At 45.6% G+C, this 26,313-nt stretch overlaps 1 protein-coding gene across 2 annotated transcripts in view; it reads right to left on the bottom strand.

Annotated features, from left to right (window-relative positions):
- Positions 1-26,313, bottom strand: part of adar (adenosine deaminase RNA specific) — a 112,858-nt gene that overhangs the window by 14,402 nt on the left and 72,143 nt on the right. For both annotated transcript variants that reach the window (XM_063041866.1, XM_063041865.1), the window contains exons 8-10: positions 17,944-18,115; positions 10,483-10,576; positions 2,431-2,550 (exon numbers count right to left, since the gene is read on the bottom strand). In XM_063041866.1, the coding sequence (XP_062897936.1) occupies positions 2,431-2,550; positions 10,483-10,576; positions 17,944-18,115 (386 nt within the window). The remainder of the gene's footprint in view (positions 1-2,430; positions 2,551-10,482; positions 10,577-17,943; positions 18,116-26,313) is intronic.

The raw sequence follows: 26,313 nt of genomic DNA, 5'->3' as shown, positions 1-26,313 counted from the left end.
AGTAGGGGAATTAAGGGTTATGGGGAAAAGGCAGGTAGGTGGAGACGAGTCCATGGTCAGATCAGCCTTGATCTCATTGAATGGTGGAGCAGGCTCAACGGGCCAGATGGCCGACTCCTGCTCCTATTTCTTATGTATCTTCTGCCCAATGGGAGAGGGGAGAAAAAAGAATGTTTGAGGTGGGACATTAAAGACCCTGTCCACCTCAGACATTCTCTCTTCTCCACTCTCCTATTGGGCAGAAAATACAAAAGCCTCAAACCATGCATGCACCACCCTCAAGGACAGCTTCTATCAGACTGTTATCAGACACTCGAACAGACCTCTTGTACAATACGACGGACTCCCGGCCTCACAATCTACCTCATTATGATCTTGCACTTTATCGTCTGCCTGCACTGCACTTTCTTGGTAGCTTTTACACTGTATTCTGCATTGTTATTGTTCTACCTCAATGCACTGTGTAATGATCCGGTCTGTATGAGCAGTAAGCAAGACAAGCTTTTCACTGTATCTTGGTACATGTGACAATAATAAACCAATAAATCTGGGAACAGCAGCAGAATCAAACAGTGCCCGCACTTTGACGAGGATCCAAACTGTGGTTCTCATTGTGTTTTTCCTTGTACTTTTAGCTTACTTTACACGTGGCTATGCACTCAGTGGCCACTTTATTAGGAACACCTACTCGTTGAAGCAAATATCTAATCAGCCAATCATGTGGCAGCAACTCAATGCATAAAAGCATGCAGACAGGGTCATGAGGTTCAGTTGTTGCTCAGACCAGACATCAGAATGGGGTAGAAATGTGATCGAAGTGACTTTGACCGTGGAATAATTGTTGGTGCCAGACAGGGTGATTTCAGCATCTCAGAAATTGCTGATCTGGGATTTTCACACACAACACTTTCCAGAGTTTACTGAGAATGGTGCAAAAACCAAAAAAAAAAAGAAAAAATCCAGTGAGCAGTAGTTCTGAGAGTGAAAACGCCATTGTTAATGAGAGAGGCGAGGAGGAGAATGGTTGCAGCTGACAGGAAGGTGACAATAATTCAAAGAATCAGGCATAAAAACTGTGGTGTGTAGAAGAGTATCTCTGAATGCACAACACATTGAACCTTGAAGTGGACGGGCCACAGCAGCACAAGACCACGAACGTACACTCGGAGGCCACTTTATTAGGTAGCTCCTGTACCTAACAACGTGGCCACTGAGTGCAGGTCTGCATAATCACCTGCTTGTAAGCTTTTCGAAACTTGGTTGGCAAACTAATGGAGAGAATTCTTAGGGACAGGATATAAGAGTATTTGAAGAAGCCTAGTTGTGTAAGGGATAGTCAGCATGGTTTCCTTAGGGGCAGGTCATGCCTCACAAGCCTGATAGACTTTTTCAAGGAAGTGACAAACCACATTGATGAAGATGGAGTGGTGTATATAGATTTTAGTAAGGCTTTTGACAAGGCTCCCCAGGAAGTCTGGAAGCATGGGATCCACGGAAACTTGGCTGTGTGGATTTGGAATTGGCTTGCCCACAGAAGGCAGAGGTGGTAGTAGATGGAGCGTACTCTGACTGTTCTGAGACCCCTGCTGTTTGTGACTGAAGGGTTGCTTAGTAAGTTGGCAGCTGACACGAAGGATGGTGGTGCTTGAGATGGTGTAGAAGATTCTCGTAGGTTGCAGCGGGACATTGATAGGATGCAGAGCTGGGCTGAGAAGTAGCAGATGGATTTCAGTCTGGAAAAGTGTGAAGTGATATACTTTGGAAAGCAGAATACAAGGTCAATGGCAGGACTCCTAGCAGAATATTGTGTGCTGTTCTAGTCACCTACTACAGGAAAATAGCAATAAGTTTGAAAGAGTGCAGAGAAAATTTACAAGACGCTGCTGGAACTTGAGGACCTGAGTTATAGGGAGAGTTTGAATAGGTTAGGAGAGGAGAAGAATGAGGGGAGATCTTGTAGAGGTATAGAAAATTACATTGTGGGGGGCAGGTATAGACAGGTATTTCCTCTTCAGGTTGGCTGAGACTAGAACTAGAGGCCACAGGTTTGAAGATGGGTGGAAGATGAAGTACTTAAGGGGAATGTGAGGGGGAACTTCTTCACTCAGAGGGTGGTGCATGCGTGGAACCAAGCTGCCAGCGGGAGTGGTGGAAGCAGGCTCAACTGTAAGATTTAACAGAAGTTTGGATAGATACATGGGTGAGAGGAATTTGGAAGACCATGGTCTGTGATGCAGGTCGATGAGACTAGGCAGAAGACCTGCCCAGCAGGGTGAGCCTGTTTCTGTATTGTGTTCTACGTCCTTCTAGCAACAGCATCTCCAGATCTAACACCATCTGCCCTGCAAACCCTGGGGACATCGGCAGTAGGAGGGGAGACAGGAGGACGTGGGGTGAGTCACGGGAGGTTGGGAACACAATTGAACTGACCTGATGTAGAGATGAAATGTTATTCCTGGTTTAATCTGTAACCTGTTGTCCTGTGCTGGCACAAAAAGGCTGTCACCTGGAGAGTTGGGGTTGTACTTCAACAGTTCACTGTACAGAAATCTGCAGAGAGAGGAAGCAGCTATTTTAGAAAACAATGAATAAATAACACTGAACAATCCCTGCACCAGACACTTTACCCTTAAACCAGGGTGACTGACCCAATGTGTTCCACCCAATGCATTTAATTTCTCGTTAATTTCTCTTATGAGGATAGGTTGAGCGAGGTAGAGCTTTTCTCTTTGGAGCAAAGCAGGATGATAGGTGACCTGATAGAGGTGTACAAGATGATAAGAGGCATAGATAGAGTGGACAGCCAGAGACCACTACTACCCCGCCGCCCCCGAGTACAAGTGGCAGAAATGAAGGGGCATAATTCTATAGCAATTGGAGGAAAGTGTAGGGGAGGGGGTGGACGTCAGAGGCAGGTTATTTTAAAAACACAGAGTGGTGGCTGTGTTGAATGCCCTGCCAGGGGTTCAACACTAAAGACTTCTGAAGACTGCAAGACTGTTGGACAGTGATAATGTAAATTTCCGCAGGCCCAGTTACCCTTGTCTGGGGGAGGGTCAGTCAACGCGGGAGTCGTGTAGCCTCAGATGTAGCAAGAACTAGGCCTCGCCTGCTGCTGCAGACCAGGTGAGAAATGCAGAGCACTACACAGCGTGGTTGAGCTCAGCTAGGGCTTGGCCTCTCCCATCGGTGCTGCCCTCCCGTGCACAAGCGATGGAATAATAAACTGGATTGTGAGAGTCTGTACACTGCTGGGAGACTGTACCATCGGCATTGTCACTCAGGGTCTTAAATCGAATTAAATGCTTCCTTTGCTCGATAGTTCAATTATGTTACATGCTATTTTTGAAAGTTCGCTTGCTATTTTGAATGTTTTGCACCTTGGCCCCAGAAGATGCTGTCTCGTTCAGCAGTACCTATGTATGGTTTGAATGATAATTAAACTTGATTTGATTTAAGTGATTCTTAGATAGGCACATGTATGATAGAAAAATGGAGGGCTATGTAGGAGGGAAAGGTTAGATTGATCTTAGAGTAGGTTAAGAGATTAGCATAGTATCATGGACCGAAAGACCTGTACTGTGATGTAGTGTTTTATATCCTATGTTTTTAATTTGTAGATTAGGAATATTACTCTAGGAGGCTCCCTAGCAACGTTTCCCCTCATCCATCACCAGGAACCAACTCTGTCAAAAGGAAGGAGTTACTCAACGATAGACTATAGCCCCAAGCTGTTTTACATCAGGGGATGGTGAGTCCATGCAGCCCCCAGGAGGGCAGTGACAGGATACACTGTAGCTCAGAGCAGAGACAGTGTGTCAGTATCTATGGGGAAAGGCTGGTCCCCGCAACATGTTTAATAGCTACAGGGAGAAGGCACACCAGGTACTTGCAAGGCCCTCTCCCGGGAGTTTCAATAAATTTACGTGAGGAAACTAAGTCACAGGGACACGCCTGCCTCTACAAGGAGAGGGGAGTTCTTAATATCTACGGGGAAGGGGTTGGGGGGTGCAGGGTGAGGAAGAGGAAGGTGGAGTGTCAGGCTTGTTTGAAGTGTTAGCAACACACAAAATGCTGGAGGAACTCAGCAGGCCAGGCAGCATCTATGGGGGGAAAAAAGCTGAGGAGTAGATTTAAAAGGCAGGGGGAGAGGAGAAAGAAATACAAGGTGATAGGTGAAACTGGGAGGGGGAGGGAAGAAGTAAAGAGCTGGGAAGTTGATTGGTGAAAGATACATGGCTGGAGAAGGGGGAATCTAATAGGAGAGGACAAAAGGCCGTGGAAGAAAGAAAATGGGGGGAGGATCATAGAGCAAGGCGATGGATGGGCAAGGAGACAAGGTGACAGAGGGAAAAGGGGATGCAGAATGGTGAAGTGGGGTGGGGGGCATTACTGGAAGTTTGAGAAATCGGTGTTCATGCCATCAGGTTGGAGGCTACCCAGACAGAATATAAGGTGTTGTTCCTCCAACCTGAGTGTGGCCTCATCACAACAATGGAGGAGGCTATGGATAGAGTATTGGAATGGGAATGGGAAATGGAATTAAAACGGGCGGCTACTGAGAGATTCCTCATTTTCTGGTGGACGGAGAGTAGGTGCTCGGCAAAGTGGTCTCCCAATCTACGCCAGGTCTCATCGATATACAGGAGACCGCACCGGGAGCACCGGACACAGTATAAGACCCCAACAGACTTTCGGGTGAAGTGTCGCCAAACCTGGAAGGACTGCTTAGGGCCCTGCATGGTAGTGAGGGAGGTGGTGTAGGGGCAGGTGCAGCACTTGTCCCACTGGCAAGGTCAAGCACCAGGGGATCTGTGGGGAGGGACAAATGGACAAGAGAGTGATCCCTACAGAAAGTAGAAAGTGGGGGGGGGGAAGGGAAAGACTTGGTGGTGGGATCCAGATGGAGATGGTGGAAGTTGCGGAGAATTATGTGCTGGACGTGGAGGCTGGTGGGGTGGTAGATAACAAAAAAACCCTATCACTGGTAGTGTGGCGCGAGGATGGGGTGAAATGGAAGAGATGCAGGTGAAGGTAGTGTTGATGGTGGAGGAAGGAAAGCCCCTTTCTTTGAAGAAGGACATCTCCTCCGTAATTCTGGAATGAAAAGCCTCATCCTAAGAGCAGATGTGATGGAGATGGAGTACTTGAGAGAAGGGGGTGTCATTTTTACAACTAATAGGGTGGGAGGAGATATAGTCCAGGTAGCTGTGAGAATCTGTGGGTTTGTAATAGACATCAGTAGATAAACAGTCTCCAGAGACAGAGACAGAAATTGAGAAAGGGGAGGGAGGTGTCGGAATAGACCAGGTTAATTTGAGGGCAGGGTGGATGAAATTGCCGAGGTGTAGGAAGAGTGCGGGACGGTCACCAGTGTAGGCTTGGAACATAGACTGTTACAAGTAGCCGACAAACAAGCAGGCATAGCTGGGATTCACGTGAGTGCCCGTGGCTACACCTTTTGTTTGAAGGAAGTGGAAGAGGCAAAAGGAGAAATTATTAAGATGAGGACAAGTTCTGCTAGACTGAGGAGAGTGGTGGTCGAGGGGAACTGGTTGGGTCTGGTGTCCAGAGGCCTTCCCGAAGGTGTATAGGGACTGGACATCCATAGAGAAAATAAGATGATGAGGTCCTGGGAACCGGAAATCATTGAAAAGATCAAGAGTGTGTGAGGTGTCACGGATGTAGGTAGGAAGGGACTGAGCTAGGGGGGATAAGACAGAGTCAAGGTGTGCAGATACGAGTTCAGTGGGGCAGGAACAAGCTGAAACAATGGGTCTACCTGGATAAGCGGGTTTGTGGATCTTGAGTAGGAGGCAGAAACGGGAGGTACAGGGTGCAGGAACTAAGAGGTTGATGGCGGTGGATGGGAGATCCCCGGTTAATAAGGTTAGTGATGGTGTGGGAGACAATAGCCTGGTGCTACTTAGTGGAGTCCTGTTTGAGGGGTAAGAGGATGTGTCTGAGAGTTGTCACTGGGATTCAGCAAGGTAGAGGTCAGTACACCAGGCTACTACAGCACCTCCCTTGTCTGTGGGTTTGATGGTGAGGTTAGGATTAGTGCGGAGGGAGTGGAGAGAGGAGTGTTGAAGTTGAGACTGTTGATGTCCTGTTGACAGTTGGCAATGAAAAGGTCCAGACCAGGCAGAAGGCCAGGAAGTGGAGGAGGGTTGAAGACTGGAGAAGGGATTATTGGTGCGGGGTGGAGAGTCCTTGTCAAAGAAATAGGCTTGACGGCGGCGGAAGAATAGCTTAGCATCGTGGTGGGCGCAGAACTCACTGAGGTGTGGGCGCAGGGGGACAAAGGTGAGGCCCTTACTAAGCACAGAATGTACTGCCTCAGAGAGGGGAACGTCAGAGGGAATGGTGAAGACCCAGCATGGATTAGAGCTGGGATCGGGTGAGAAGATAGAGGTGGGAAGGGGCCTGGTACTGCCCGAGGGGAAGGGAGGTTAGGGGTGTTCAGGGATGGTGGGGTGAGAGAAAGATGGTGTCTCTGAGGTCCCGAGAGCTGGTGGTGGGCGAAGGGAGACGGGGTGGATGGGAGATATGTGTAGTATGTGTAGGCCTCCAGGCTGGGCCAAGGCCGGCATCAGGAGTTGGTGGTGGCGCAGTCGGCACTTTTGGAGGCGTCCGAGGTCATTGGAACCGGCATTGATGGTGACTATCCATGGCCTCCTCCAGTGTCACGATGAGGCCACACTCAAGCTGGGGGAACAACATCTTATATTCTATCTGGGTAGCCTCCAACCTGATGGCATGAACATTGATTTCAAACTTCTGATAATGCCACCCCTCCGCCCCTTTGCCATTCCCCATCTCCCTTTCCCTCTCTCACCTTATCTCCTTGCCTGCCCATCATCTCCCACTGGTGCTTCTCCCCCCCTTTTCTTCTTCCATGGCCTTCTGTCCTCTTCTATCAACTCCCCCTTCTCCAGCCCTGTATCTCTTTCACCAACTTCCCAGCTCTTTACTTCACCCTTCCCCCTTCAGGTTTCACCTATCACCTTGTGTTTCTCTCTCCCCTCCCCCACACCTTTAAAATCTTCTCCAGCTTCTTTTCTTCAATCCTGCTGAAGGGTCTCTGCCCGAAACATCAACTGTACTCCTTTCCATAGATGCTGCCTGGCCTGCTGAGTTCCTCCAGCATTTTGTGTGTGTTGCTTGGACTTCCAGCATCTGCAGATTTTCTCTTGTTTGTTGTTTGAAGTGTTGGTGAGATCACAGGGAAGCAGGGGCCAGGAGCACATTGATAGCTGCAGGCTACCCCCTTTCCCGTTGTGTTGGACTAGGGTGTAGAATTGTCTTTTTTTTTGTAGTTTAACTTTCCTATGCTTGTTTGTACTGTTATATAATTGGCACTATACATTTAATTGTTCAGTGTGTTTCCCAATAATTACGATACAGCTGAATCAGAGTCAAGGTCAGAGTCACCAGCACATAGAACATTGAACCAGCTAAAAAGCAAATCAAAAACACCCAACCACTAATCCCTCCTGCCTATACACCATGTACACATCCTTACATCCATGTGCCTATCCAAACATCCCTTAGAAGCCTCCAACGTATTTGCCATTACAACCATACCAGGCTGTGCATTCCAGGCATCCACCACTCTTTCAGTAAAAAAAAACTTACCCCTCACGCACCCCTTGAACCCACCCCCTCTCACTTTCAATGCATGCCCTCTGGTACGTTGTGAAATTTGTTAACTTTGTGGCAGCAGTACATACAATAACAGAAAAAAAACTGAATTACTCTAAGTAAATATACTTCATATTAAATGATTATAAAGTGCAAAACTAGAAATAAAAGTTGTGAGGTAATGTTTGGATGGCAGAGGGGAAGATATCCGTATTTCTCTCAAAGCTTTTTAGTTTTCAACAGTAGGTGTCAGTCACATTACTTGAACGTGGCTATTTTCTAGGTTAATTGTCATCACTAGAATGTTGTTTTCTGAATGCTGAATTTAAGATGACCATGACTATGTTTTTTTTCTTTGTTCCCTTGGCTTTTCTTTCTTGTGTGTTTTTCACCCTTGTAACACTTAATAAAAGCAGCAAGTTTCTATGCCTCGTTTTTGAATTCCAAAGAACCTTGGATTGCAAAAGCATCAGGGTGTACATGCTGGTATTAACAAGATAAAGGAAAGGTGAGGTGGGGGAAAAGCCACTGGGGTTAATACCCACAGGGGATGCCAGAGGTGGGGTAGCACCAATGTTCCATCTAATTTGTAACAACCAATGTGCGCAAAAACCTTGTGCTGTGCACCTTTTTTGCCCCGTGACAACATACGTGCACTGATGTTTTCAATAAAAGTACTATAAATAAACCAGTTCTAAAATCTGCAGACAAATCGTCGCACGTTGTCAACTCTGCCTGCATCAGAAACCAGAAAAGGAAACGTGACTGTGTACGGTCACGGAATCTACTGAACGCGAGGTAGAGGGTGACAACCTGCTGAGCGCAGTTTAACTTCCTTCGTGCGCTAGTAGGGAACACTGGGCGGCATGGCAGTGTAATGCTATTACGGCACCGGTCACCCAGGTTCAATCTTGCTACTGCCTGTAGGGAGCTTGTGTGTTCTCCCCATGACCACGTGGGTTTGCTCCAGGTGCTGCGGTTTCCTCCCACATTCCAAAGACGTACAGGTTAGTAGGTTAATTGGTTTTATGAGCGTAACTGGGCGGTGCAGGCTACTTGGGCCAGAAGGGCCTGTGACTGTGCTCTATCACCGAATAAATAAAACAAATAATTAATTTAGAAGCCACAATGCTCTGGGCAGGATATTAAAAGCAAATGTATGATTTCTAAAGCAGGAATAGAGAGGGAAGTGGGAATACGACACTGAACATTACTGTCTATTCCACATCTTGCTCAAGCACCTGAAAAAGCTGCTGGTAACAGGCTGATTGCTGGCTTTATAGTATTCCCGTAATTAATCCTGTGCAGTCTGTGCCTGCTCTGGCTTATCATAATAAACGGCCAGCAGCGAATGATTCCGCATCCCGCACCCCCCCCCGAAAGCTGTGAAAACCAAAACCACATTGTTTGTCCTTTCCAGGATGACGAGAAATAGCATGCACGCCAATCCAAAACCATCTGTTCCAGGGAGAAGGTCTCCCACCCTCAGGCTCCTCCACAGATTCATTGTCATACCGCCCGCTCGCAAATCTGGTACAGGAGGAGGTTGGGGTGGGCAGAGAAAAATCAGTTTTTAAATTTTAGAATTTTAATTCATTAGGGGAAGAGCTGCACAAGGAGAGAAGAGCGGAGTGGGAATGTGGTTCGAAGGCCCTTGCAGGCAATTCAAGGTTAACTGTGCTGCAGATGGCACTAAGCAACACAGGACCCCAGTGAGAGAATTTAATAATGGATCTGCAGGGATTTGGTTGCCTGCCCATTAAGAGATGAGGCCAACTTTAATTACATGTTGTGGAGGAGCAAGAAGGGGAGAAGGAAAAATTATCCTCCGAGTGTAGCACTTCTGCTGAGCACTGTCACCAATGCCTCTAATTTCTGAAGAGGCTGAACAGGGCTGGTCTATGCACACCTACACTCACAATCTTCCACAATGAGGAGCACCCTAACATGCTGCATCACTGTGTGGTATGGAAATTACACCGCAGAGGACAGGAAGGCTCTACGACCAGTAGTTAAACAGCCCAACACATCACTCACCATCAAGACGCACAGAGAAGTGCCACTGGAAAAAGGCCAGTGTCGTCATAAAGGTTCACACCCACCCTACATAGCATCCACCCCAGGACCACCAGACTTAGAACGGTTACCTTCCCCAAGCAGTGAAGCTGATCAACACCTCCACCTACTAACTCACCCCTCCACCACTACTTTATCATTCCTATCAGTCACCTGTGTCACTTTATAGACATACAATCAATCTATGTATTTTTTTTAAAAATTGCTGTCTTTATCTTACTGTGTTTTTCTTTTGTGCTGCACTGCTCTCCTGGAAATGATATTAAACAATTTTTAATGTCGCTCACACTGATATTAATTTCACACCTGAGACTCCTCCCACAAGGAAAGGTAGTGGGTAGCCCCACGGGGAGGAGGCGGTTAGCATAATGCTATTACAGAAACCACGTGCTCAGGGATGTGGGCACAAATTTCTTACACTGAAGCCTGACTGCTGGCTCTCTCTGTAAAGCAACTGTGCTAACCGCTATGCTACTGTGCTGCCCCCATACAACTGGCCCGTAAGTGGACTGAACCCGCGACCTTGGCGTCACTAGCACCACACCCTCAGCAACTGAGCTAACCAGCAGTTTAAGTGGAATTGTTCTTCAAAACTGGAGGTTCTAGGGACTGACTGGCTATCAGGACCTAATAAATGAATGCTAAGGTGCAGCTAAGAATCTAAACTGTGATCTTTATGATTAGCCCATTAACCGAGAAGGCCATGCAAGAACCTCCACCCCGCCCTACCACCGTCTCCCTCCATTCTGCAGTGAACATTACCTTATGAAGCACCTCCGTGAGATAATCTCAGCATGACAGTCGTTAACAGTCTCTCCTTTGAGGCTCAGCTCTTCCCCCTTAACGCATCGGTTACCTGCCAGGAAGCAAGAGTGTATCAACGTCAGTGAACCCGCAGTGAATTCTGACATCGACAGGAGCTTTCAACCAATGGAGAGGTAACCAAAATACCAGTCATAGCTCCCAGCATGGGGCAGCACCAACTGGGAGGACTTTCACCACACCCAGAAATTGTCAGCAATTATCCTCCGTTTGCTTGCTCAAACTTCAGAACTTGCATCATAGGAAGTCATTCCTGCCTGTGGCCATCAAACCTTACAACTCCTCCCTTGGAGGGTCAGACACCCTGAGCCAATAGGCTGGTCCTGGACTTATTCCCTGGCATAATTTACATGTTACTATTTAACTATTTATGGTTTTATTACTATTTAATTATTTATGGTGCAACTGTAACGAAAACCAATTTCCCCTGGGATCAATAAAGTATGACTATGATAGTAAATACATTATCGAAACATGTATATGTCACATTATACTACCTCATTTTCTTACAGGCATTCAGAGAGGAAGGTAGATCCCGTTAGACGGGGAGCTGTGTGGCTAGGCCTCAAGCCGCACTGTTGCCTGTTTACAGCTGCCCAGGAGAGAGACGTTGGACTCTGTGCACTCCACCAGGGAGCCAGGAGCAGTGCGGTGTGGCAGCCAACACGCTGGAGTCTGTGCTGACCCCCCCCCCCACCCATGTTCGCTTGGCAGAAGACAAGACATATTATGTTCGACTGCAGACTGCTGCAACATTCAAGGACTCAGAGTGTTGGACTATATTTTTTGTTTGACTGTATTTTACTGAAATATTTTATGTGCTATTTGTGCCTTGTGTTTTGTACTGTATTCTGCACCTTGGCCTGGAGTAACGCTGTTTTGTTTGGCTGTATTTATGGGTATTCATGTTTGATTGCGTGCAATTAAACTTGAACTTGAACCAGAACAGAGAAATACAACAGAACCAATGAAAAACTATACACAAAGACTGACAAACAACCAATGCAAAAGAAGACAAACTGTGCAAATAATAATATAAAACATAAATGAATAGTACTGAGAACAAAATCTGTAGAGTCCTCAAAAGTGAGTCTGTTGGTTGTGGAATCAGTTCAGAGTAGTGACCAGTGAACTCATCCATGCTGGTTCAGGAACCTGATGGTGGAACGGTGATGTGGGACATAAAGCTCCTGTACCTCCCTCCTGATGGCAGCAGTGAGAAGAGAGCATGGCCTTTATGATGATTTCAGCAAAAAATGGATCAAGGTTTATGCCAAACTCATGTTCATTCTCTGCAATCCAAACCACAACCTCACAACTTGACTGGTACAGGTACCTACACTCAGTAGCAACTTTAGTGTACCTAATACAGGAGTGTACTTAATCCTGTAGCCCATCCACTTCAAGTTACAATGGAAAAAAACCAAAGCCCATTTCAGACCTTGCTGTCTCAGTATGTTGTTTGCTCTGGTTATGTGGAGATTGCCTGTGTTAGTTAAATTTCCAGTAACAGTCCAGCAGAAATCCACTCTAGATCAAAGAACAGCTTAGATAAAGCAAACAGAAAATAAAAACAAAAATTACAACTCCAGGAGTGCTTTTGTTTTCTGGTGATTTGTACTGAATGAATCCCTGCTGCTGTGAACAGATGATTCCCTATTATTCAGCATGTCCGCCTGTTCAAATGATGGGGTTAGAGACCGAGACTGGGAAAGTGTTAACTAAATCCAATTGACAGGATATAATTACTTATATTTTATACTCTTCTCTGTTGCATTGGGCAGTAGATTTGTTATTTTTCTTGGAATTTACTTCCTTATAGTTGTTTGTATTTTTATACAATTACCCACATACACGCGATTGATCAGTGAGTTTTTCAGTGGTTACAATTGCCTCTGTATTTTCAGTGGTGGTTGTCACATTACTTGGATCTGGCCATCTGATTGACTAATATTATCAATGGAATTTCTGTTATCAGTAGTCTGGAACAAGACGACTATGCTACTTTGTGTCTCTCTCTTTGCCCCACACTTCTCTTGTCTGCCTATTTCTTTTTCTTTCTTTGTTCTCTCTCTTTGCTTCCTCCCTTCTGTCCTTTACTCTGGTAACATTTAACTAAACAATCATAAGCAACAAGTTTTATGGCTCATTCTTAACTTCTGAAGAACCTTTGGATCGCAAAAGCATCAGGATGCAACAGCTCCCTTTTTGTGGATTATCTGTGCAGTTAACAAAGTGCAATATGAATCTGACCCCGGGAGTGTGTGAGAGGATGGTGTAGAGGGAGCTTCCCGCTGTGTCTGTCCCCAGGAGTGTGTGATGGGTCAGTGTGGAGGGAGCTTCACCCTGTGCCTGTCCCTTGGAGTGTGTAATGGGACGGTGTAGAGGGAGCTTCACTCTGTGCCTGATCCCGGGAGTGTGTGATGGGACGGTGTGGAGGGAGCTTCACTCTGTGTCTGACCCCGGGAGTGTGTGATGGGACAGTGTGGAGGGAGCTTCACTCTGTGTCTGACCCCGGGAGTGTGTGATGGGACGGTGTAGAGGGAGCTTCACTCTGTGTCTGACCCCGGGAGTGTGTGATGGGACGGTGTAGAGGGAGCTTCACTCTGTGTCTGACCCCGGGAGTGTGTGATGGGACAGTGTGGAGGGAGCTTCACTCTGTGTCTGACCCCGGGAGTGTGTGATGGGACGGTGTAGAGGGAGCTTCACTCTGTGTCTGACATCAGGAGTGTGTAATGGGATGGTGTAGAGGGAGTTTCACTCTGTGTCTGACATCAGGAGTGTGTAATGGGACGGTGTAGAGGGAGTTTCACTCTGTGCCTGATCCCAGGAGTGTGTGATGGGACGGTATAGTGAGAGTTTTGCTGCAAGCCTCTCTCCTGGTGGCCTTGCCCCAGCAGTGTTGAAAGCTGACACTGCAAGTAAGCAGTTTTCCTGCACTAATTTGTGCTCAGCTGCAACCGTTTTTGTGGCTGAGTTAGTAGCGCTGGCAAGGCTGGTGTGACTTTCTCAACATTAACTCTAAATGTGACCCTTGTTCAGCAGAATTCCAAAAATTGTGCTTTATTTGCAAGTATTGTCTAAGAACCCGACTTCCCATAAAGTTGTGGAGCTACCACCAAGCTTCCTGAGGGAACAATCTGAAGCAGGCAAAATATCAAACATTTGCATAAATCCTCCAACAATATCTCCCCAGATCCTCATCCAATAAAGTCAGTATGCTGCAGACTTCACCAGCCTAATCTAATCTCTACGTGTAGAGAATCCTCAGTGCCTCCAAGGAAATAGACTGAATGCAATGAATATGTGGGATGTTCCCAGCAACAGCAAATTAATTGCACAGTAGTTAGCCATTTGGCCCATCATGTGCAACTCTTCCTGAAAGTGACTCTACCTTTATGCAAACCTATATCCAATTTATTCTTCAAAAGATCCAGTTGCTTATGTCACAAGGACTATAAGACAAAGCTTTCTATGCTACAGTAATAACTGGGGTGGAATGGTAGTGTAGGTTAGCACAATGCTTTACAGTACCTTGTGGCCATGTGGGTTTCCTCCCACATTCCAAAGATGTACCAGTTGGTAGGTGAATTGGTCATCGCAAATTGCATCGTGGTTAGGTTAGGATTAGATTGTAGGATTGCTGGGTGGTGTGGCTCGAAGGGCCTATTCCATGTTGTACACTAATAAATAAATAAAAAGCTCACTACCATCAACTTGTTATACCAGAAGAGCACAGAAAGAAAATTGAAAAACTGGCCAGGACTAGAGGGCCTGGGTTATAGGGAGAGGCAAAGCAAGGTTTTTAAATCCTTGGAACGTAGCAGAATGAGGCACGGCCATATAGAGGTGCTTAAAGTTATGAAACGCATAGATAAGCGAGTCAGAAAATTCGGAAAAGTGTGTATGGAACCAGAGGAGGTAGTGGGGGTACTTACTGAGTACTTTGGTTCAGTATTCACTACGGGAAAGGACCTTGGTGACTGTAGGGATGACTTACAGCAGACTGAAAAGCTTGAGCATATAGACATTAAGAAAGAGGCTATGCTGGAGCTTTTGGAAAGCATCAGGTTGGATAAGCTACCAGGACCGGACAAGATATACCCCAGGCTACTGTGGGAGGTGAGGAAAGAGATTACTGAGCCTCTGACAGTGATCTTTAATGGGGGTGAGAAAGGTTCCAGAGGACTGGAGGATTGCAGATGTTGTTCCCTTATTCAAGAAAGGGAGTAGAGATAGCCCAGGAAATTACAGACCAGTGAGTCTTACTTCAGTGATTTTTAAGATGATGGAGAAGATCCTGACAGGCAGGATTTATGAACATGTGGAGAGGCATAGTATGATTAGGAATGGTCAGCATGGCTTTGCGAAAGGCAGGTCATGCCTTACGAGCCTGATTGAACTTTTTGAGGATGCGACTAAATACATTGATGAAGGTAGAGCAGTAGATGTACAGTATATGGATTTCAGCAAGGCATTTGATAAGGTACCCCATGCAAGGCTTATTGAGAAAGTATGAAGGCATGGGATCCAAGGGGACATTGCTTTGTGGATCCAGAATCAGCTTGCCCACAAAAGGCAAGGAGTGGTTGTAGACAAGTCATATTCTGCATGGAGGTCGGTGACCAGTGGTGTGCCTCAGGGATCTTTCTGGGACCTCTACTCTTCGTGATTTTTATGAGTGACTTGGATGATGAAGTGGAAGGATGGGTTAGTAAATTTGCTGAAGACACAAAGGTTGGGGGTGTTGTGAATAGTGTGGAGGGTTGTCAGAGGTTACAGCGCATCATCAATAGGATGCAAAACTGGGCTGAGAAGTGGCAGATAAAGTTCAATCCAGACAAGTCTGAAGTGGTTCATTTTGATAGGTCAAATATGATGGCAAAATATAGTATTAATGGTCAGATTCTTAGCAGTGTGGAGGATCAGAGAGATCTTGGGGTCCGAATCCATAGGACACTCAAAGCTGCTGCGCAGGTTGATTAAAAAGGCATATGGTGTACTGGCCTTCATCAACTGTGAGACTGAGTTCAAGAGCTGAGGGGTAATGTTACAGCTGTAGAGGACCCTGGTCAGTCCCCGCTTGGAGTACTGCGCTCAGTTCTGGTCACCTCACTACAGGAAGGATGTGTAAACTATAGAAAGGGTGCAGAGGATATTTACAAGGATGTTGCCTGGATTGGGGAGCATGAGTGAACTTGGCCTTTTCTCCTTGGAGCCATGGAGGATGAGAGGTGACCTGATAGAGAAGCATCAATCATATGGATAGTCAGAGGCTTTTTCCCAGGGCTGAAATAGCTAACACGAGAGGGCACAGTTTTAAGGTGCTCGGAAGTAGGTACAGAGGAGATATCAGGGGTAAGTTGTTTTTTTTTTTACACACAGAGCGTGGTGAGTATGTGGAATGGGCAGCCAGCAAGAGTGGTGGAGGCAGATACCATAGGGTCTTTTAAGAGACTCCTGGATAGGTACATAGAGCTTAGAAAAATAGAGAGCTATGTGTAACCCTAGGTAATTTCTAAAGTAAGTACATGTTCGGCACAGCATTGTGGGCTGAAGGGCTTGTATTGTGCTGTAGGTCTTCTTTGTTTCTATGAGATAGTCTTTTCCCCCAGGATATTGGAGTCCAAAACTTGGGGGCATAAATTTGGGGTGAGGGGGGAAAGATTTTAAAGGAGAGGCAACCTATTCACGCAGAGGGTGGTGAGTGCATGGGAAGTTGCTGGGGGAAACATTTAAGGCAGGTACAATACTATCATTTAAGCAGTGCTTATAGGCTATGGGCAGAACACTGAAATTGGAACATCTGGCTGGGGACCATGGTCTAGTTGGGCCAAAGGGCCAGAATTGGTGCTGTATTGCTCGATGACTCTATATTGCTAAATCCCCAAAGAAAACAGCCCCATTTATTTGATCAAACCCTTCAGTATTTTAATTATAATGAATTAAATCATCTTCAGCCTTCAGTCCCCCCACTAGAAATGATCCTAGCATCTCAGATATTGGTGATGCAGCACAGATAGATTACCCAGTGACAGTAACTCCATTCCTGGGATTGGAGGACTGTGTATGTGCATGGGTGGAAGGAAAGGGGCTTGTTTTTGCTGTTGTTGTTTTGTTGCGTTCTGCCAAACATTGTGGGCATGCAATGTTGGCGCCGGATGTGTGGCGACATACGCAGGTTGCCCCCAGTACATCCCTGGGTGTGTTGGTTGTTAATACAAACGGTGCCTTTCACTATAGTTTCGATGTACATGTGATAATTAAATGAGAAACTGAATGGATCTCCTAGCACTTGGTTTGTTACTTGGTTCTATACCTTGGCGATTCAGTGCCTAGACTCCTGCAGCTGTGAAAATAGATCTGCAACCTAAATGCCCTGTTCCCACTGGCATCGGCTGCAATAGGTTGGCACCACTGACACTGGCATTGGTAACTGCACAGAGTTGTAAGTCAGAACATCACAGAAACCAGCCTCCCCTCCACAGACTCTGTCTATACTTTTCACTGCCCCTGTGAAGCAGCCAACCCATCCCAGATAATTGGGCAAAAGATACAAAAGCCTGAAAGCAAATAACATCAGGTGCAAGGACAGCTTCCATCTGCTGTTATAAGACTGTTGAATGGTCCTCTAGTATGATAAGATGGACTTTTGACCTCACAATCTCCCTGGTTATAATCTTGCAACTTAATGTTTACCTGCACTTCACTTTTTCTGTAACTGTTCACTTTATTCTGCATTCTGTTATTGCTTTCCCTCAATGCCCTGTGTAATGACCTGATCTGTGTGAACTGTATGCAAGACAAGCTTTTCACTGTATCTCTGTACATGAGACAATAATACAGCAATTCCAATTTCTGTCGGTGTAAGGTTTCTGGTCCTGCACAGTGACGGACAGTGGACAATTTGAATTTGGTTGATGTGCAGAGCAGCACCATCCAGGCCATGCTCTCTTCTTGCTACCTTAGGTCCCGCACCACCAGGTTCAGGAACAGTTGTTACCCTGCAACCATCAGGCTCCTGAATCAACACGAATAACTTCATTCACCACAATACTGAACTGATTCAAAAACCTATGGACTCACTTTCAATGATTGTACAACTCATGTTCTCAGTATTTATTATATTGTATTTTTGTGTATTTGCACACTCGTTGTTTGTTTATCTTTATTTGGGTGCAGTTTTTCATTGATTCTATTGCGTTTCTTTGTATTTACCATGAACGCCCACAAGAAAATGAATCTCAGGGTAGTATATGGTGACATACATGTACTTTGATAATAAATTTACTTTGAACTCTGAACATAATTCGCTGGTCTGCCTGACATGTAACACAGCTGGGCAGTACAGTGACAGCACAGACCCCTTCGCCATTCACGCAGCCTCCCGCAATGACATACCTGTGCCCAGGCTGACCGTGGTCCCCAGGTCCTCATCGCCCTTCTTCATGATGATGGCGGCTAGGATCTTGCGGCCCAGCAGGCTGTGTTGAATGCGGGCAGTCAGGTTGTTGAAACACTGGTGGCTGAGCATGGCAATCTGGTCATGCATCGTGCCTCCCGACATGGGCAGCTGGAAGACAACAGGGAGAATTGCAGCGCGCGAGGCGGACAGTGGCGTGGCTAAACCCCAACCTAAACCCAGCCAATATACCAGCCTGAAACCAAGCTCCCCGCAACCCCGGCAGAACCAAGCATTTATGGAAAAATATTTTTGCACATTCACTGATATTAATCTACAAAACATGGAAACAGGCCCTTCAGCCCAATTGGTCCATGCTGACCATATCCCCACCAAAGCCAGTCCCATTTGCCTGCATATGGTCCATATAAGACACTGGAGCAGAATTAGACCATTTGGACTATCGAGTCTGCTCTGCCGGTCAATCATGGCTGATCCTTTTTTCCCCTTCTCAGCCCCACTCCCAACCTTCTCCCTGTAACTTTGATGCTGTCTCCCAATCAAGACTTCATTAAGCCCTGTCTTAAATATGCCCAACAACCTGGCCTCCACAGCTGCCTGGTAATAAATTCCACAAATTCACCACCCTTTGGCCAAATAAATTTCTCCCCATCTCTGTTTTAAATGGATGCCTCTCTAACCTGAGGCTGTGCCCTCTTGTCCTCAACTCTGCCACCATGGGAAAGATCCTTTCCACATCTGCTCTGTCTAGGCCTTTCAACGAAATCCCCTCTCATCCTAAATTCCAGGGAGTACAGACCCAGAGCTATCAAATGTTCCTTGTATGATAACCCTTCCACTCCTGAAATCATCCTCTGAACCTGATCCAATGTCAACACATCTTTTCTTAGATGAGGAGTCCAAAACTGTTCACAATACTCAAAGTGAAATCTCACCAGTGCCTTATAAAGCCTCAGCATCACGTCCCCGCTCTTGTCTTCTCGACCTCTTGAAATGAATGCTAACATTGCATTTGCCTTCCTCACCACAGACTTTACTTGCAAGTTAACCTTTAGGGAATTCTGCACAAGGACTCCCAAGTACCTTTGCATCTTAGATTTTTGGATTTTCTCACCGTTAAGAAAATCATCTGCACATTTATTTCTATTACCAGGGTGCATGACCATGCAATTTTCAACACTGCATTTCATTTGCAACTCTTGCCCATTCTCCTAATCTAAGCCTTTCTGCACCCAACCTGTTTCCTCAACACTACCTGCCCCTCCACCAATCTTCGTATCATCCACAAACTTGGCAACAAAGCCATCTATTCCATCATCATTTATATACAGCATAAAAAGAAGCAGTCCCAACACCAATCCCTGCGGAATACCAAGAGTCACTGGCAGTCAACCAGAAAACAATCCTTTTATTCCCACTCGCTGTCTTCCACCAATCAGCCAATGCTCTAACCATGCCAGTAACTTTCCTGTAACATCATGGGCTCTTAACTTGGTAAGCAACCTTATGTATGGCACCTTGTCAAAGGCCTTCTGGAAGTCCAAATATACAACATCCACTGCATCTCCTTTATCTATCCTACTTGTAATCTCCTTAAATAATTCCAACAGGTTCGTCAGGCAAAATTTTCCCTTAAGGAAACCATTGCAACTCTGTCCTATCTTGTCCTGTGTCAGCAAGTACTCCATAACCTCATCCTCAACTACTGACTCCAACATCTCCCAACCACGGAGGTCAGGCTAACTGGTCTATAATTTTCTTTCTGCTGCCTTTCTCTTTTCTTAAAGACATTTGCAATTTTAGTGTCCTCTGGCACCATGCCAAAGTCCAACGATTTCTGGAAAGATCATTACTAGTGCCTCCACAACTTCTACCACTACCTCTTTCAGAACCCCAGGGTGCAGTTCATCTGGTCCAGGTGACTTGTATACCTTTAGGTCTTTCAGCTTTTTGAGCACCTTCTCCCCTGTAATAGTAACTGCACTCACTTCTCTTCCCTCAACATCCTTCAACATCTGGCACACTGCTACTGTCTTCCATAGTGATGATCGATGCAAGATATTTATTTAGTTCATCTGCCATCTGCTTATTCCCCATTATTATTTCTCCAGCCTCATTTTCTAGTGGTCCTATATCCACTCTCATCTCTCTTATTTTTTGCATACTTGAAAAAAGGTTTTACTATCTACTTCGATATTGTTTGCTAGCTTACTTTGATATTTTGTAGCGGTGTGCTACACATAGCGCTAGAATAACCACACGGAGTTGGTGAGTTGGAGTTGCGATAAAGAGATTTATTCAAACTTCGCGGCCTGCTTTAAAGCCTTTCCGTTCCCGCCCTCCCTGGGGCGGGACTGCTGTGGGGAATGCATATTCCCAGACCCGTTCCGCACGCGGGATCTTCCCCCTGCTGGTGAAGATGGCCTGGCACCCTTTTTGGGGCCGGCCTCTGCCTGCGCGCGCTGTTTCGTGAGCCAGTTCGTGGGTGCTAGAAAATGGGTCGCCACAATTTCATCTTTTCCCTCCTAATGATTCTTTTAGTTTCTCTGTCTTTGTTGTCTACCCTCTCTTTTGCTTTTACATTAGCTCTGACTTCCTTTGTCAGCCATAGTTGTACTATTTTGCCATTTGAGTATTTCTTCATTTTTGGAATACACCTATCCTGCACCTTCCTCGTTTTTCCCAGAAACTCACGCCACTGCTGCTCTGCTGTCATCCCTGCCAGCATCTCCTTCCAGAATGCTAAGTGAAGGAGTATAAACAATATTCATTAACCTCCTAATATTAAAAGATGAATAAGGATTTTTAATAAAGCCAGTTTGGTCCACAAAGATAATTTGAGGTAATACCTTTTCTAACCTAGTTGCTAATACTTTAGAAAAAAATTTTGAATCTACATTCAAAAGAGATATCGGTCTGCATGATGCACCATCAGTAGGATCTTTATTCTTTTTAAGAATTAAAGAAATAGAAGCACCGTAGAATGATTGTGGTAATTTATCTAATCTGATTGCTTCTTTAAAAACTCTAGACAACCAAGGAGAAAGAAGAGAAGAAACAAAAACTTTAAAAATTCCACTATAAAACCATCTGGACCAGGTGCTTTGCCGGAATTCATTGAAGAAATAACAGCTGTTATTTCTTCATCCGTAATAGGAGTTTCTAATGTTAAACATTCTTTGGGCAATAATTTCGGAAAATTCAATTTCCTTAAAAAGTCATGCATGGTGTTGGGATCATGAGGAAAATCAGAGTGGTATAAGGAGGTATAAAATTCTTGAAAAGATTTGTTTATCTCGTCGTGATTAACTGTCAAGGTGTCATCATGTTTACGAATCTTGATCGTTTGATGTTTAACCGAAGCAGTTTTCAACTGATTAGCTAATAATTTACCCGATTTGTCACTATGAATATAAAACTCACTTCTAGTTTTCATTAATTGATTTTCAATCCAGGATGTTAATAATATGCTGTGTTCCATTTGAGGTTCAACTCTGTTTATAAAGCTCCTTACTAGGAGCAACAGAATATTTCTTATCAATTTCTTTAATTTTACCAACCAACAAAAATGTTTCATTCTTAATACGTTTTTTCAAACCAAACAGACCCCCATCACTATTGCTCCCCTCTTCTCCCTCTTACTCTTCTGCACCACGGACCTACGCTCAGTGCCAGTAACCCAGTCTTCATGGAATTCCTCTAGGAGGTCACCCCCCACAACAGTATCCAAAGTGAACAACAGGAATTCTGCAGATGCTGGAAATTCAAGCAACACACATCAAGGTTGCTGGTGAACGCAGCAGGCCAAGCAGCATCTATAGGAAGAGGCGCAGTCGACGTTTCAGGCTCGGCCTGAAACGTCGACTGCGCCTCTTCCTATAGATGCTGCTTGGCCTGCTGCGTTCACCAGTATCCAAAGTGGTATACTTATTATTGAGGGGAATTGCCACAGGGATGCTCTGCACTAACTGCCTATTCACATTTCCATTTCTCCTGACAGTCACCCTGTTACTCAACCTCCTGCAACTTCCCCTGTAACTTTGATCAATCATCTCCTCACTCTCCTGTACAAGCCATAGGATGTCCAGCTGCTCCTCCAGCTTTCTAACAGTCTTCAAGGAGCTGCAGCCAAATGTACTTCACGCAGATGTAGTTCCCTAGGAGACTCTGGGTCTCCAGGTCTCCAACATCCGGCATAAAGAACACACAACAGCCATTTACTACACAATGGAGGCAAGTACAAAGTGACCATAAGACATAGGAGCAGAATTAGGCTCCGCCATTCCATCATGGCTGATCCCCGATCCCACTCAACCCCAAACACCTGCCTTCTCACCATATCCTTTGATGCTCTGACCAATCAGGAAACGATCAACTTCTGCCTTGGATTTACGCATATATACGCATGGATTTGGCCTCCACTGCAGTCTGTGGCAGAGCATTCCAGACTTACTATTCTTTGGCTAAAAAAATTCCTCCTTACCTCGGTCCTAAAGGATCGCCTCTCAATTTTGAGGCTGTAGCCTCTAGTCTGGATACCCCCACAACAGGAAACATCCTCTCCACATTCACCCTATCTAGTTCTTTCAACATTCGGTAGGTTTCAATGAGATTCTATCCCACCCCCTGGCATTCTTCTAAATTCCAATGAGTACAGGCCCAAAGTTGCCACATGCTCCTTATATGTTAATCCCTTCAATCCCAGAATTATCCTCATGAACCTCTTCTGGACTCTCTCCAATGACAACACATCCTTTCTGAGATATTGTTGACAATATTGTTGACTAGTGTCTTATAAAGCCTCAACATTATCTCTTTACTTTTATATTCTATTCCCCTTGAAATAAATGCCAACATTGCACTTGCCTTCTTTACCACAGACTCAACCTGTAAATTAACCTTCTGAGATGACTCCCAAGTCCCTTTGCACCTCTGACGTTTGAACCTTCTCCCCATTCAGATAATAGTCAGCACTATTGTTCCTTTTACCAAAATGCATTATCACACATTTCCCAACACTGTATTCCATCTGCCACTTTTTTGCCCATTCTTCCAAATTGTCTAAGTCCTGCTTCCTGAGCACTACCTAGCCCTCCAGCTATCTTTGTATCATCCATAAACATTGCCACAAAGCCATCAATTCCATGATCTAAATCATTGACAAACAATAGGCAAAGCAGTGGTCCCAATACTGATCCCTGAGGAAAACCACTAGTCTCTGGCAGCCAAGCAGAAAAGGCCCCTTTTACTTCCACTCGCTGCCTCCTGCCTGTCAGCCATTCCGCTATTCGTGCCAGTATCTTTCCTGTAATGCCACAGAATTTTATCGTTAAGCAACCTCATGTGTGACACCTTATCAAACGCCTTCTGAAAATCCAAGTGACATCCACTGCCTCTCCTTTGTCCATCCTGCTTGCTATTTCCTCGAAGAACTCTAACAGATTTGTCAGGCAAGATTACCCTTCACAGAAACCACGCTGACTTTATCTCTTCCTTCAGTTAGTCCTGACGAAGGGTCTCGGCCTGAAACGTCGACTGCACCTCTTCCTAGAGATGCTGCCTGGCCTGCTGCGTTCACCAGCAACTTTTGTGTGTTGCTTGAATTTCCAGCATCTGCAGAATTCCTGTTGTCTGACTTTATCTTATTTTATCATTAGTCTGTAAGTACCCCGAAACCTCATCCTTAATAATAGACTCTCAACACTTTCCCAACCACTGAGGTTAGGCTAACTGGCCTATAATTTCTTTTCTTTTGCCTTCCTCCCTTCTCGAAGAGTGGAGTGACATTTACAATCTTTCAGTCCTCCAGGACCATGCCAGAATCAAGTGATTCTTGACCAAGATCATGACCAATGCATCTGTTATCTCTTCAGCATCCTCTCTCAGGACTCTGGGATGTAGTCCACCTGGTCCAGGTGTTTTATCTACCTTAAGACCTTTGAATTTGCCTAGCACTTTTTCCTTTGTAATAGCAATGGCACTCACTCTTGCTCCGACACTTATGGACATCTGGCACACTGCTAGTGTCTTCCACAGTGAAGACAGATGCAAAGTACCCATTAAGTTCATATGCCATTTCCTTATCCCCCATTACTACCTCACCAGCATCATTTTTCAGTGTCATTTAAAAAGCACAAGTAAACAAATCTCAGGGTAGTATATGGTGACATCTCCATACTTCGATAATATATTTGAGTTTGATGTGGATGTGTATGTGCAGGGATGGGGTTTAATGGGATATAGGCTAGGTGCAGGAAGTTTGAATGTTGGCATGGGCTCAAGGGTCCAAATCTGTCGTCTACGCTGTATGCATTATCGGTGAACCTCTTAAACTATCTTTAAAATGTTGTCATTATATCTCCCTTAACAGCTTCCTCTGGCAGCTCGTTGGCTATACCCCCACCACCTCTTCTTGCTCAACCTCACCTTAAAACTTCTGCCCCCTTGGTTCTGGACTACCCATTCCTGGGGAAAAGACTGAGCTCATTCACGCTGTGTGTGACCCTCATGGTTTTATACAACAGGCAGTCACTTGTAATACTGAAAAATACATCATGACCTGGGTGAAGTTCTGTGAATTAAGCAACAATCGACCTGAGCCCTATCTGTCAGGCTTTGATATGACACAGGGAAGGTATAGACCTGGAACTTCACCGCCGTTCCCCCTCTCTGCTGCCACCTCAGGCCTGACAGTAATATCCCTGCACACACTGTACCATGCATGGCCAGCACACACTGCCCTGGGTTTAAGGCACTGCAGTGCAGCACGGTCTATTGAAATGGATCACTGACTCCTTATGGCTGCTCTTGCTGCAGCATCTGTAACGTTCCCAGAGGTCAGCAGGCAGACATCCTTTCATATATCCTGAGATACGAACCCGTCCACCAGCGGTATTCTCTCAGTTTTTCAGCCAGTTGTTCTCAGAACCCAGGTGTGCCCAGTACAGCCTCCCACCATCTGCCACTTCCCAGCTCACACGCAGCTGATCACCTTCGGCCAGCCATCGGCTGACACTTCCCCTGGGGATTTGGGAGGAAAAGCTGAGGGAGTTGTGCTTGCGCATGCCTGTCAGTCCTGTCATTCAGTGGCAGAGGTAACTTAACATAGAAACATAGAAAATAGGTGCAGGAGTAGGCCATTCGGCCCTTTGAGCCTGCACCGCCATTCAGTATGATCATGGCTGATCATCCAGCTCAGAACCCTGTACCAGCCTTCCCTCCATACCCCCTGATCCCTTTAGCCACAAGGCCCGTATCTAACTCCCTCTTAAATATAGCCAATGAACTGGCCTCAACTGTTTCCTGTGGCAGAGAATTCCACAGACTCACCACTCTCTGTGTGAAGAAGTTTTTCCTCATCTCGGTCCTAAAAGGCTTCCCCTTTATCCTCAAACTGTGACCCCTCGTTCTGAACTTCCCCAACATTGGGAACAATCTTCCTGCATCTAGCCCGTCCAATCCCTTTAGAATTTTATACGTTTCAATAAGATCCCCCCTCAATCTTCTAAATTCCAACGAGTATAAGCCTAGTCGATCCAGTCTTTCATCATATGAAAGTCCTGCCATCCCAGGAATCAATCTGGTGAACCTTCTTTGTACTCCCTTTATGGCAAGGATGTCTTTCCATAGATTAGGGGACCAAAACGGCACTGGGGCTGCCCGCTCTTTACCACATATGTGCCATGACAATAAGAGTCACCATCATATACCGCCGAGTGCAGCGTATGATGCCAATTCTTACTGCCAAGACACTTGTGTGGTCAAGAGCGAGCAGCCCCAGTACAATAGTGCACTCTTGGGGATGCCATGGTAGTGTGGCCATTAGCGGGACACGATTACAGCTTAGGATGTTGGAATTTGGAGTTCAATTCTGGCGCCATCTAATAGGAGCTTGAACGTACTCCCCGTGACTGCATAGGTTTCCTCTGGGTGTTCCGGTTTTTTTCCACTGTCCAAAGACATACCGGTTAGTAGGATAATTGGTCATTGTAAATTGTTCTGTGATTAGGCTAGGGTTAAATCGGTGGGTTGCTGGGTAGTGTGGCTCAGTGGGCCGGAAGGGCCCATTCCGCTTTGTACCACTAAGTAAAATAAAAATATAATAATCTACCTTGTTGTGACCTTGCACCTTATTGTGTGCCTGGACTTTTTCCTGTAACTGTAACACTTTATTTTGCATTCTCCTTTTCCCTGTTACTACCTCAAAACATTATTGTGATTAAATAACCTGTAAGGACAGGGTTCAAAACAAAGTTTTTTTCATTGTAGCTCAGTATATGTGACAATAGTAAACCAATTTACCAATCTATGCCACATGCGGCTAATTCCAATGGACCATCATCACAGCC

Source organism: Mobula hypostoma, chromosome 2 (assembly GCF_963921235.1).
Source record: "Mobula hypostoma chromosome 2, sMobHyp1.1, whole genome shotgun sequence".
NCBI classification, from domain to species: Eukaryota; Metazoa; Chordata; class Chondrichthyes; order Myliobatiformes; family Myliobatidae; genus Mobula; species Mobula hypostoma.
The sequence above is the reverse complement of the archived record's forward strand: the minus strand, read 5'-3'. Positions and strand labels throughout refer to the sequence as shown.